A 14,402-nucleotide genomic window follows, 5' to 3' on the forward strand; every position below is an offset into this window, starting at 1 on the left:
AACTGGACACAGTATTCTAGAAATCTTGGATTGTGAGGTTTTGCATTTTAATTTTTAGTCAGTGTTTCACGCAGAATTCTCCACTTTTTTGTGTACATATGAAATAGCACTAAAGAAATGGTATTTTGTTAAGTTTACATGAAGATTTCTGTTTCCAAGACAGAGTTTTTCTGCCTTGAAGGTAAAATCTGCATTTGTTCCTCCCAGATGTTTTATTTCATGTTGGATATATTAACATATATTTTGTTGGACTGTGGCCATTTAAATCAGGCAATTCAGATCTTTCTCTAGAAGTAAGTGACCCTTTATTTAGTACTCTACAACCCAGGATTCTTTCCAGATAGGATTATTGATGAAGGGATCAAGCATTTCTAGAATGAGAACTGATCAGCTGAGGACCTCATTAAACCAAAAAAACAAACATACATTTAGTCTTTCGTTACCATCAACCACATTTTGGTATTTTCAGCAATTGCTCATGCTTGATAAAGTCTGAATTCTCATTTTTACCATTAAAAAGGCACTTACCAAGTAGAGCTACATCCTCTGAGAAATATTTATTCTATTTCAACTATTTCCACCATATTTTGCCTATTTACATTTAAAATTGTACTAAAAAGTCAGGAATCTTAAAATGGGAAAACATTTATTCATTTTATTCGTGCTTGAAAACAGCGGAACCAACTTTATCCAAATATTAAAAACACCCAACAAAAACACACATTTAACAGCAAAGACCAAGCCTAAAAAATGTCAGTTGTAGAAATGATGGTTTCCTAATGACACAATCAACTGAAAACAAAAGCTAGAATCAAACATATCATGCAGCTCAAAGCTTTAAATGAACAGGCATGATAATTTGGCTTTAAGTGTTCTAAATATATTGAATATCTGGCTTGGTAATATTAACTTTGCAAAGTTCTCCGAGTACAAGGAAAGTTGCAGAAGAGAAGGAATTTTAAGTGCAGCATGATTTTTTTTCAGAACTACTGGTCAGCCATCCTGACAGCAGTAAAATAATGAAATGTTCAACACTGAATTCAATTGGTAAAAAAATCAAAGACATCACAGGAAAAAATGACAATGTTAGTTTTAAGATCCATGTTAGATGATCACCTGAACATAAATACCCGGTGAGAGGCTGTCTTTAAAACTGTGAATATGATTTTTCAATGTATGAACAAGACAACAACCACTTGCTTCAACTAGAGACACATTTCTACCTCTTTGCATGGAATTAATTCAATACAGTCAACTACTGGGAGAAGGTGACTGAACAGAGATCTGTAAGCAGCTGCTGAGGGAGAGAATAAATATCACTTCAGATTCTAGGAGGCTAAAAACCTCCTTCTCAAAGCCAAAGTCCTTTTTAAAATTAAAATAAGATTAATAGTTTTGTAATAATGAGTTCATCCTACTCTGTACTATTTACATTTAATATGTACACAAACACAGATTTAAAAGCACCATTTATTTATATTCTAACCAGAGTTCCAAAATTCTCACAGAAGATAATACTGATAATTGTTTGGTTTACACTGGTGATGGAGAACTTTAGTGTTTTGTTTTTAAGGCTTGTCTGTAGTATCTACTGGTTATAAGGCAATGCCAGATGTATTTTTTTATCTTAAAAAAGCTTTCAGACAGCATACTTGTCAACAAAAACAAATATAGAAGATACCACCAGTTTCAGGCTTGGCTTGAAGGCCATGATCACTCAGCCTAATGTTGAGATGCACAGGTCATGGAAATTCCCTCCTCAAAAGAAATAAAACATCTCTTTTGGAAAACTCTCAGTTATGTTTAAAAGTCCTCAACCTCTTTTGCCAAAGAGATCATTGCACTAGAGCATTTCTTCCATGTGTACAAGAATCTTGTACAATGGTCAAACAACCATTTGGTCAAATTTTCCATTCAATGCACCAAACTGAAATCCTTGAGCCTCAACAGATTAATGTTCCTGCCAATCTATCTTCTGAACTGTCTCCCAGAAATTCTACAAACTCCAGACACCTGAGGGACACTTTACCCTGTTCTCCCAAGAGCAAAATAGCCAAAACCAACTACAACAAAGCATCACACTTTACTATCTACTCCAGATAATCATGACCAAAGCTTCCTAAGCATTGCATCATCTGGTACGAGCAGTGAGTTTGACCACATATTTGTATTATGCACTGACAACAAAATTTGTTTTATTACTTGAGCAAAAGTCCTAGTCAGACTGAAGTCAACTAAGCCATTGCCACTGACCACTCAAATAGTCCAGAATTTCAACACTGGTCTCTCCGTGAACCAGCCAAGTGACAGGGTAATGACACTTCTCAAGACAAACTCTGCCCATCACCCACCTTGAAGGATGAGAGGTCATAAGAGGAAGTGGGAAAAAACCTCCCACAGTGATTACTTACTTTGGGAAGATGACAGTCATGAGCGCTGATGCATAGCCAGGCTTGCACACTCCCTCAGAGAAATTGGCATACTTTGATGCCAGTTCTGGAGGCCTGTGGAAAAACAAGGACACAATCAGCACTTTCCTGGCTATGAACTGGTTTTTTGCAATCATCCAAGTGATTTTTCTCCTTATAGCTTTGCAGAAAACAGCCACTGGGAGTAATTGCAAACACAGACCATTATTTATTTGTTGCACTGTGGCATCACGGAAGAACAACAAACAAAGGAGAGAGGTAAAGATACCTGAAATACCACTAAATCACTAGATTTGCTAAAGATTTTTATAGCTAGCAAGGTAAAGCTCATGGAAGAAAAATATCAATATATCATTTTAGACTTCAACCTTTCAAAAGGAAAAAAAGACATAAACAGCACTTTGGCTAGTTTTCTAAGTTATGATCAAAGTTAGAATTATAGAAAAGTATTATTTAGAAGATTACTTAAAGATAGTTTCAGGAATTTGAAACAAAGCTTCAAGCAGTACTGACAGGGTATCATCAAGGGATAAGTGCTTTCAGTATTTGGAAGAGATGACATTGCTGCTGCTTTGTTGAGGTATGTCTCAATTCAGCTTGGCTAGTGATTCGGGCCAAATTTAGATTATGTGGGGGTTTTTTCGTTCAGTTTCTGTACAGAAACAAGAGTAGCAACTTAATTAAAGATATTTCAGTCTATCACATGCATTTACCATAGGTCTACTGAGTGACCTAAAAAAAGCTTTTAATTTTGTGTCCCTATTCACCACCTGCAACATTTTTATATTCATCCACTTCATTAAAGCATTACAAGGGTTAATTCACTTGTGCTTTCAAAGTAACATTAGCTATCTTAGTGTCAGCCACAATATGAGAATTGTTAATGTTCCTTCAAAGAACAACAAAAAAAGCATTTACAATTCCACACTCGACATTCAGTGGAAGTTGTGAAGACTCGACCGATAACGTTGTTCTTGCTACATCATTATCAGCAGCAGGCAGGTAATGAAAGGTTTCTTCCTCCAGTTCAGCGCTAGGACTCAGATGAAGATGACAGTGCAGCTCCACAGAGTAGCAACACAAAATCAGTCCTGAAGAGCCCATTATTATCCCAATCATGTTCTTTCCCAGCCATCACCAATACCACTTAACCACCAAACTACCAACTGCAATGAAGGTAGATTCAGAGTTTCAGAATTACACATAGGAAGGACAATAACTCCATGCTGAACTGATAGTAACTATTCTTCTTACACTGCTCCTGCATCACCTCTCAGCAGACCAGTAGCCAGTTCCACCTAGATGAACAATACATGGACAATTAATTTTACAACTAGCACAAAATCTCCTATAGCTCCTGAACTATAGGAGAATGAACCCTCTGTATACAGAATTTCTGTAATTCTGAAGATATAGATATATACAAAACCTCTATGGCTCTTAAAGAATAAAATCTGTTTATGCTGAATAAAAATCTAAACCTTCAATTGCTGGAAGAGAAAAGAAACTAGAGAAGATAAATAGTCACTGTAAGTATTTAATTTCTTAAGATCTTTTAAGCTAAAAAGCACTTTAAAAGCTTAAGAACACAGATCCTGTTTAATTCTGTCACAGATATCCTGCATAGTTATGGTCCAAACATGTAATATTTTACTATCAAAATTCCTCATCTGTAGGATGGCAGAACAATACATTTGGCCGTTTACACAGTCAATTATTTACAATGAAGTTAAGATATCTCTAAATATATGATATAGACATGGAGCAAAAGAGACAGGTGTAACATTATCTAGCACATCTCAAATCCATGAGTTTGGTTTCCATAGGTGATGATGTAATATCATAATACATTTCTTTAAATGAGAGAGATGAGAAAACACCTGAGAAATGAGCATCTAAAATGATTTGCGTTCTTATACCAGTCAGGATCTCTTTATAAATAGGCATATGAAGGACTGACAAAACAAAAGGTTTTAATGATGCTCAAGTGTATCCCCTCCTAACACAGTCAAAAGGGACAGCAGAATCTACGGATCATAGCTTGTTGAAGTATTTCAGATATGAAGAAATGTGGGAAATTTAAACTTTTTTCAAGCAAATCTAAGCATTGTTAGAATTTTATCCTTTAGGCAACATACAAATGTTGCCTAAAACTCCTAATACCAAAACCTTCAAAAACAAGTAAAAAAGCAAGTGGAATTTATCTGCAGCCACCATGGTAGTGAGTCATTGCTGGCAAACTTGTATAACTATTTCAACAGCAGGCCTGTCTCAAATGACCTCAGTGGTCACACAAAATATCTTGTGCCACAAACACAGGCATTTTTCTCTTTTCTGCTTTAATGGTGCTTTCATTATCAAATTAAAACGTCACTCAGATGCCCATCATGGTGTTTCTGCACAAGAATAGCAGGCTGAGCCCCTCCTGCATGTGAGCCCCCCGAATGCCAATCGCTGCATACTGATGGAGGGGAGCTGTCAGTACAAACCCACAAAGACACTCAGAGCTGCTAAAGCCCCCAGGCCGAGCTGTTAACATTTCTTGGATGTGATGAAGTTCATGATCCAAAGTGCCAGAGGCAGAACAGTTCTCTAAGCCAACTGTAGCTGCCATCTCGTATCATTCAACATTTGCTCATCTCCTTTCTTGGTGCTGCACTTTGAGTCAGCAAGCTACAGAAAACTAGAAGGGGGCACTCTACATTTTAAATCCATCTGGGGACATGTTTTATTTTTTCAGTGTCTTCGAAACAGGCATTGCATACTGTACTGCCAACATGCCCATAACGATAAGCCCCTAGTAGGTGTAACCCAGAGGAAATTTAGAGTAAGGCAGTTCACCATTCTGCTACTGGATGAAGCCATCCAAGTTAACATCATTTAAGATATACACATTTGCTTTCTGGGTACTTTTTCCTGCAAGATCCACAAATCTTGCAGAGATCAGTCTTCCATAAATCAGGATGCAAAACATCTTGCATGAAGCATCCCATAGAGAACTACACATCTTTCAAACAAATCCAACTTTGAAAAATCACATTGTGTTTGTAGCTACGTGGTTCTGTAATAAAAGAACTGTACAGAACTGAAGCCTACAAATGAGCACCTCCTTTGTATTTGGTGACTATGTACCTACTACACTGCAGCATATATTGCTGCTTCCTTGATGATGTTTTTATTTCCAAATGGGAAGACCAAACACTATTACTTTCTTAGTGCTTTAGAAGCCGGTAAATAGTTTCATCTCACTAGCCCCATTACAGTGCCTGGACACCAAGGCCATCCTGATAAACCAGCCAGGAGCATCATGACAGAAGGGTGCAAATCTCCTCTACACCTTCCAGGTCGAGGTACATTATTCCAGCTCCTGATTCTCATCCTCATGCTGGGCTGAGGTAGTTAAAGAGCTAGTCAAGACAGGAGAAAGGACGTAATTAGATTACACTGTGGAGCCTTTAAATTTTTCTCAAATTTTGTGCAGGAAAAAGCTGGTAAAGTAAAAAATTTCTCCAGAATAAATGAGAAAAACAAGTCACAGTCAGTAACTGTAAACATCTGCTGTTTTTAAACAAGTGCCTGCATGAGGGTGAAGTTAAAGGGAAGTAATTGGCTTATTCCACTGAAGAGAAAATGCACTCTTGCTTTTTTTCCTGACTTTTCTCTTATGAGACCAGCACACATCCTGAATTCTTAAGATTTTATACACTGTTATGTGGACATCAATCTCAACAAAATTTCACAATTTGGATAAGTTAAAAATCCAGCTGCTTTCAGAGGATTTAGAAAAAGTAACAAGATTTTTCTTTCTGCTTGCATTTGGCAGATGTGTGTCTTCTATTAATCTCAACTATGAAAACGTCACCATGGTTAATTCCTTCATCGTGTCCTGATCAGGGACAGCATGTCATCCTCATAGACTAGGATCCAAATCCTTTTTAAAAAAGAAATTAGTAATACAATTCAGTGTTTAGATTACTAAAAAAATGGCCACAGCTAAGCTCATGTAATTGAATATTACAAAATCTACTTGAACAGATTTTGCTGCTTTGCCTTTTTCACATGGAATTTAAATTGCGGATTGTAAAAATCAAAAAACTTCATCTACCTGAGATCATCTTATTTGAGGACTGATATCTCCTGCTGTTGCTCTTGCACACAAAGTACATGAACTGATATATTTCTGAAACAAGGAAAAGGAGTCCTTGGCAATGTGCTCTCTAGACTGATCCTTCTCCTTGGACTTTCTTTCTCTTTGGTTCAAAATAAACTGAGTCTTATGCCCACAGCAGCTCTACAAAGTGTATGTCATGATACACGAAGAATGAATAGGAAATGGAATCAGAACATGAAGGCATATAAAACACAGTGAGGCATTATGGAGCAATAATGAAGTATTAGCACATAATTTGGCAGATCACTAAATCAAAGCAGTTAATGCTGAGATCCCATAGCAATACCCTGTGAGATTCAGAGCATTTTAATTAGGTAGAATTCCCTGGATCAGATGTATCCACCATATAGATCGTGGCCCAGTGTTGGCCAAAGGACAATTTTGTAGACTTCTGGAATAAAACTTTCAGTTCAGTGTCCCTCAGATAAGCCCTGGGCTACATTTCAATCAGCATAAAGTAAGAACTAGTAACTGGATTTGCTTCAAAATTGCAGGACTGCTCAAAAATGCACTGCCAGAGGTACAAGCAGAATGGTTAGGGTGTGCATTTGTAGGTATTTCAATTAATATCAAAAGGTCACAGAAAACTGAATGGTATTTGTTTTATACATCCATCAGTTATGGTATAATAGACAGCTTCCAGTCATTCATACTCTTTTTCATAATATCATATATGTTTGTAAAACAACAAATTCCATTTGATGGGGAAACCCCCTGAAACAACTAAAAACCAGCCCTCCCTTCCTGCCCATCTGGCAAGGAATTCTGTTACATAGAGAGGTGAGTAAGTAAGTGCTCTGTCAGCTCTCATAGCCAGGCTCACAGCAAATACAACCAGTTCACTTAAAGGCAGGGGAGGACACCTTCAGCAGGTTTGGTGATGCAGCTCCTCAGTTACTGCTACTCAGCCTGAGGAAGAGAAGTCCTTTACATTCATCTACAGGGCAGTCAATGCCACACACCAGGGCACTGAAAAATGCATCTCCGCATCTGCCTTCATGAGTAGAGTGGTGACCATCACATCACTCAGGTGGAATCTCCTAGAGTGGAAGACACCACCACAAAACCCTCCCCTGGGCACATGGCTGGAGCTCCATGGTCACCAGGACCACAGTGTGGGTTGGGAAACACTGAAGCAGAATTTTAAGAAGGTCCAATTACAGTTCCTGCACGTCTGCAAACTTGAGTTCAAAGCATTACACAGCCTGATCATTTGATATTTGCTATTTTCCAGCTGAGGAAAAAGTAAACAAACAAAAGAAAGGAATGAGTAGATAGAAAGAAGAGAAAAAGCAAAATGCTGCCATTGAAAGAGATGAGAATGGCATCTATTGCCCTACAGCCAGCAAAATAAATGTAAACATTTTCAAATGTTACTCCAGTATGTAAGCAAATTCCCCAAGGAGGTTCTATGGCCAAATACAAGGAAAGATTATCCAAATCCCCATTTCTAAAATGACTTGATGAATGGTAAATTCTGCTTCTCTACCAAGAAGCCATGGCTTCTCATGAAATTCATTTAGAATGATAATCAACACATAGTTTTCTTTATTTATTTGGACTACTCAAGGACAGCAGCTGAAGAAGATTAGGTTACATTAATTTGGCCCAGGAAAACAAAGTTTTGATATTCCAGCAAAATCCACGACCTACCTTCACAGCCCTGAAGGATGAGGTGCCACAAAGCCAGTTCTGCCCTTGGGAAGCACAGGATGGGCAGAGGGGCAGGCACAGCTCAGAGCAGTAACACTGCAATGCCACTCACCCTCTGAAATGCCACTGAAAAGGCTTCCACCCACAAAAAAGTCATGAGGATCTCACTTCCTTACTAAATTCCATTCCTAATAGTTGCAATAGTAGAAATTAGATCACTAGGCAGAAGAATTAATTTCAGATTAGTCTCAGCAGTGCTAAATACATAAACATCCTAAGAAATACAGCTAAAAGTGATTTCCCTGTCAGAAAGGAATATCTCATTGTACCATCCCTCACAGTTCCAAGGCCCAAGAACGCTGGAGCTTCTCAAGTAATAATCTTTTATCATTGCCTAAAAAAGTGTTGGGATTCTTGTGGAAAAAAGAATAAGAAATTTTCAAGGTAGACAGTTTTCATTCATTTAAGTAAGTAAATAAAGAAACAAAATCCTGAATTTAACAAAAAACAGATTTAAAGGATGAAGATAAAAAATCCAGCCAAAGTCCATGGCTGGTCACATTTGATACATGACCTCAGGCTGCATACTCCTCCAAGACTGAGTAATGTCCCTGATCTCCCGATCTCCTTTGGTTTGTGTAAACTTTTCCTTTAAAAAAAAAATCTGTTTTGCTTACATCTTACCTTCAAGACTAGTAGCCCAGAGAAAAAGCAGAATTGTGTTCAAACAGACACAGATGAAGAGCAAAGAACACAGCTCATTTCCAGTTTGTTTGTGTTTTTAAAGAAACATGGAAAGGGAAAAACAACTGGCTAGAATACCAATTGTTAGACTAAACAAAAAGTATGAAATCCAGAAATTTTATTTTCATAGAAGGCAGCTGTTTACCAAGGGAAGAAAAAAACTGATGAAGATGACTGCTCCCTGAGCTTTTGATTATTTACTAATCCTTGGACAAAAAATGGATAACTTAATGATGAAGTAACATGCTAACAATCAACAAAATTACTCAATGTATGTTACTGGACTTTTATCTATTCTAGTTCCCACAAGGCCAAAATTACTGGGTCTCCATCCTCAGTGATAAGTATCAGCATTCTGGTTTTACAGCTAGGAGACAAAGATAGCCCAATGGAGGATAAACACACTTTTGGGAGATGGGATGTGTTAGGACTCAGTAGTCAATAAAAGCTCTTTCAGCAGTCAATTGGGATTCCTAGCTGAACTCCTTTCCCATGAACCTTCTAAAGAATGAAGTCTAAATGATCTCTGTTTACCCAAAGCCAGAAATTATAGTGCTACCTGATATTAGGCCATGAGATTCTCAAAATCTGCAGAAACTAAATGCTGTGATTAGCTATTTAAATGCCTATCAAAAACCACTGTTAGTGCAATGGTCATAAAAAGTGAAGCAATTAAAAGCCTACTAGGAAATAAAAATGCTCACCTACCACATCCATTTTTGCCAAACAAAGGAATGAAGGAAGATAAATTGCAGCGTCATAATTTTTGTTGTTGTAACCCATAATTCTTCCTCACCAACCCTCATTTGTCACATCTACAAATAGGCAATGCTTTCTTTAGACAGGGAACAGTTTTTCTACTTGTATAATGAACCCAGAATGTAGGTCCAGGAGAGATGAACAAGTGCTAAAGAGATGAGAATAAATAATTCAATCCAATTGAAATCCAGAAATCCTCTGCTCAGACTAAGAGGAATCAGTACATCTGAAAACAAAGATACTTCCCCAAAGCCTATAGTGGTGGGTGAAAAAAAAGATCAACTAAGAATTCCTGGAGCAGCATAGCCAAACTTACAGTTTTATATCTGTAGATAATACACTTTAGTAGATTTGAATGTTCAAATCCAGGGCTTAGTAGTTCTAAATGCCAAACGAGATCATCACTCACACTAAGGTTTTAATCACCAAGTTTTCCTTCAGAAAAATGTAGTTTATTTCATTGTAGAATGCACCAGGCTATGGACTCAGTGTTTTGCTAGGAGTAGAGCACAGCAGAATAATATGGAAAATGGCAACTGTGATTTATTATTCGCTATTTCTCATATCATTGGAACATCAAGCAAAATTACCCTGAAGATGGTAAAACAGATAAAAGGAAGCTCTTGTATAACATGCAGTTAACAAGCAGATTTCAGTATGTTACAGACACCAGATGTATAAAGGGGAGCAAAAGCTGTTAAGAGGTTTAACAGCATCCCTAACTTGGGAACCCTAAAGCTTCCTCCCCTCAGAAGCTGGAGTGTGGACACTGGAGCAAGGACAGTGTCACAATTGTCTATTTTTCTCCTTCTCTAAACTAGAGCAGCATTTTGAGACAAGATATTGGAGCAGGTGAGTCTTTGGTCTGGCCATTTTTATTTTCCACAAAAGAAGTTCAGCCCTTTCTGTTGCAGTAGCAGATCCATTGCACAGACAACTGGAAGACACCAAACCTTAGGGGAATAAACTCCACTTGGAAAGATCTGTGTCAGCTACTGAGAGAGATGGAAATCTAACACAAACACTTCACAACACCCTCCCTTTTCAGTTTCTTCAGTAACTTTCCAGGGCTAAGGGTGATAAAAGCTGCCCTTTACACACTTCTTTGGAAGGTCTGGACAGCCTGGGAAAAAATCACAATTTAACTCCTCTAAACAAAAGAAAAAGCCAACTTGATATGGCATGGGTGCTTCCCCCCCTCTCCACACTGGACTGAAATTCAGAGGGAAAAACCACTGGTCAGAGAATAAAGTGCTCTAGATGGTATGCAGAGGTGACCTCACAACTGGGGAATGTGGTTTGACAGTAGTTTTACAAAATGCTGTATATAGTCATGAGGTTTTGAATTTTCCTCACTCCTCTTTCTAAAGCAGTAGTCCAAAAAAGGCTGTCTCCACTGACCTGTATTAGAGACAGATGTCATTAATTCAAGCAGGCATCAATTAATCTAGTAAGTACCACTCTGAAGCCTTAAGAAGAAGAATGCTACAGGAGAAAAAATGTTTCCTCCAGAAACTTTGCTGCAAATACAGAACACAACCCTGACCTGGAAGAACCCTTGCAGGTAATGTGACTAAAAGTGCCCTCACAAAACTAACAAAAATCCAAACTATTTTAGGAAAAATAGAGAATAGCTGGAACCTTTAACAGTAAGAACAGCTGCAGAATCACTGAGATCAAAAAATCCCTCCAGTTAACTCCATGCATTGTTCTAGTGAATGCTCTTCTGCTAAGTAAATGCCTTTTTAAAAATTCCTTCCTTTGCTTCAAAGAGCAGCTGTTTGTCTGAAAAGACAGCCCAACCAACTGCCCAAACTGCCATAGGTAAGCACCATGAGTCAGAGAACTCAATGCAGGTTTGTCTCAAAGAACGGTGAATAGTTCAATTAATCAGACTGTCCTTCACCTTGTATCACCATAACTTCACTGAACACCAGCCCTACATCAGGTGGTTATTCATGCCTCTGAGACACAGAGAAATATTTTTTTCCAAATCATTTGGTGAACAGGCTAAAGGAACGCTCCAACACTGAGCCATAAAATAGATTTTCCTTTTTAACAGGACAAATCCGATCCTCTCCTCCTTTTTGATTCAACAAAATATCAACACTTCACAAAATCACCTGAGCCAAGTTCCATGATTTTAAAATACAGATTTGACTCCTGTACAGATCAGAGTTGCTGACTCAAATGGTTCAGTGACACAACAACCTTTGGGAATTTCTGCCTTCAACGATACAAAAAAGGGTCACTAAAAGAGGATGAAACAGGACAGGAGGAAGGCATATGACATTTTAAAGCTGTACAGGACACCACTCACAGTTTTGAGCTCTTCAAGATTGACTCTTTTAAGGAGCCAGGGGAAAGATATTTCTAAGTAGGAACGAAAAGGTCTGAAATCAACCAGAATTATCCAAACACATTCAATATGGAAATTTAAAACACTGTTTGTTGGCTTTTCAGTTTATTCTTTGATGAGTTGGAACAGATTGCACGGCAGACAAGGCAGGAATAGCACATACATGTGCTCAGCTTTCTATCCCTCCTTTTGTGGTCCTGATTCTCATTTCTTAGAGCAGGAGTGGAGCTGCAAGCTAGTGTTAGCAGAAGCATTTCTGCCTGTTTCCATTTCTGCTGTGAACTGGGAAAGAATCACATGAGCTTCTGTGTAATGTTACAGTAAAAAGTATTTCATTAAAATTAATTTAACTGTCTAGTTTTCGCAAAAGCAAATAGAGAAAACCTCATCTCAGCCTTATAATTTAATTCAAACATCCATAACCTCAAAAACATCTTACAGCAACAACTGCTACATGACTCTTTCCCCAACAAGTCACATCAGACACAGCTGCCATTAACCTTCCTGCTGCAAAGTAGCCTTCACCATGTTTTATTGCAATGGGCATCACACACCATCACCTCTCACACCAGTCCTAGGCAGGTCTGGGGTCATTTGGAGTACTTCTCCAGTGCAGATTTCCCAAGGATGCTAGCAGCAACATCATGCTTCCTGAAGAAAAAAAGCACATCCTAAATGTATCAACCTAATCAAAAATTACCTAGTCCTTCAGTCCTAGAACAACTAAAATAAAGAGGTCTTTACTCATCACAGCTTACAATCAGGTTTCCAGTCTTAAGACTGGGAACAGAACAAATAAAATAAAATACCCTTGGACTATATTTAACAGGGTTCCTTCAGTCTCCTTCATTCCTCTCTGCTGCTAGACAGTTCTCAAGCATAACAATGAGGCTTCTTCCATTTGCAGCATATTAAGATATCGTTTTCCTACCTAACAGATGCTAATCGTAGCTGTAAAAAGTAAGTCTTGGTTTTACTGTCCTTCCTCAGCACACATGAAGTCTGTATGTGTTTGTTCCACTGAACTCTTTCCTGCCTTGATGACCTAGTACATACTCTTAAAATTTACGTATAACAATCTTAGCAGAATGAGGCAGACAGCAAAGCTTTGATGTCTCTGGTCACATTATAGCAATGCAGAAGACAAAATTAGAGGCAGACTGAGCAGACTAAGTTGTCTTTTCCACACACTCAATTTACAAAACCTCCTCAGAGCCAGCTTATAAATGAAGGGCTGACAACTGAGCTGTGTCTGGATACCATAGAGAGTGTGCTCTTCAGAGTAAGTGACAAGGTTCAGAGGAAGGCTTGATAAACACTCTAATGTTCACCTGTTGGGATACACTTGCTTTCTATTCAATCACCTGATGAGGGTTCCCTACAACATTTCCAAGAGAATATAAAAGGAAAGTAGTTTCCCTTTGCAGGTGAACATTGCTGGCCTTGCAGGCAGGCACAGAGGAGTTGATGCTTGGTGATCACACACACCTCTTCAGGATTTTCCAGAGAGGAAGCTCTTGTGTCAGTTTAAGGATAAACTCACAACTGCTTTGACTCAATACAGGCAGCAACAAATCACCTGCTTCCACAACGTGTGCTGGTGCTTTGCTCTTTATGACCAAGATCAAGAATAAAATTATGAATGACAGTGTTTTAACATAAATTTCTATCAAAACCCATGAGCCCACAGAACATCTAGCAGTATTTCTAATCTCTTTAACTGAAGTTTTGGGAACGACCAATACTTAGCCAGCCCAATTCATTCAATTTTTTTAAGTTATTCAGGAAACAACAAGGTCTTCCTAGGAGGATATTTTGTCTCTGAGTTTTAGAACAGATTTCTGAAGGAAGAATATGAAGTGTAGCTTTTAATGTCTTTTTCTCTTAAAAGGACAAAGAAACATGAGGACCCCCATGTCATTTATGAGCTGTTTGATATTCCCTGAACAGAGTTTTTCTACTAGAGCAAATTTAGCCTTCTGTGGATGCAACAACTGTAAAAATTTTTGCACAAACAGTAGTAGAACAACAATTGTAGAAACTTGTAACTAGTTACAACTATATACAGTCCTGGAAAACAAATAAACAAATATTTAATTAGGTTAAAGCTACTGTGGTGAAGAGCAACAAGCAAAGTAAGCATTCCACCTTACACATACAAAGGAGGGAAAAAGGACTGAGATTTCCCAGTCCTAGGCAACTCATCTGGCTGGTTAGAAGGCAACAAAATGTACAAACTTAGTCCTATGACAAACATATCAAGTAAGAAATCAATCTCACACATAGC

General features: G+C 38.1%; 1 protein-coding gene across 10 annotated transcripts in view; it reads right to left on the reverse strand.

Moving 5' to 3' along the window:
* The window catches only part of ST3GAL3 (ST3 beta-galactoside alpha-2,3-sialyltransferase 3), a 182,780-nt gene that overhangs the window by 105,992 nt on the left and 62,386 nt on the right, over nt 1-14,402 (reverse strand). For all 10 annotated transcript variants that reach the window (XM_063407265.1, XM_063407262.1, XM_063407267.1 and 7 more), the window contains one exon: nt 2,412-2,504. In XM_063407265.1, coding sequence (XP_063263335.1) covers nt 2,412-2,504 — 93 coding nt within the window. The remainder of the gene's footprint in view (nt 1-2,411; nt 2,505-14,402) is intronic.

This window comes from Prinia subflava, chromosome 10 (assembly GCF_021018805.1).
Source record: "Prinia subflava isolate CZ2003 ecotype Zambia chromosome 10, Cam_Psub_1.2, whole genome shotgun sequence".
NCBI classification, from domain to species: Eukaryota; Metazoa; Chordata; class Aves; order Passeriformes; family Cisticolidae; genus Prinia; species Prinia subflava.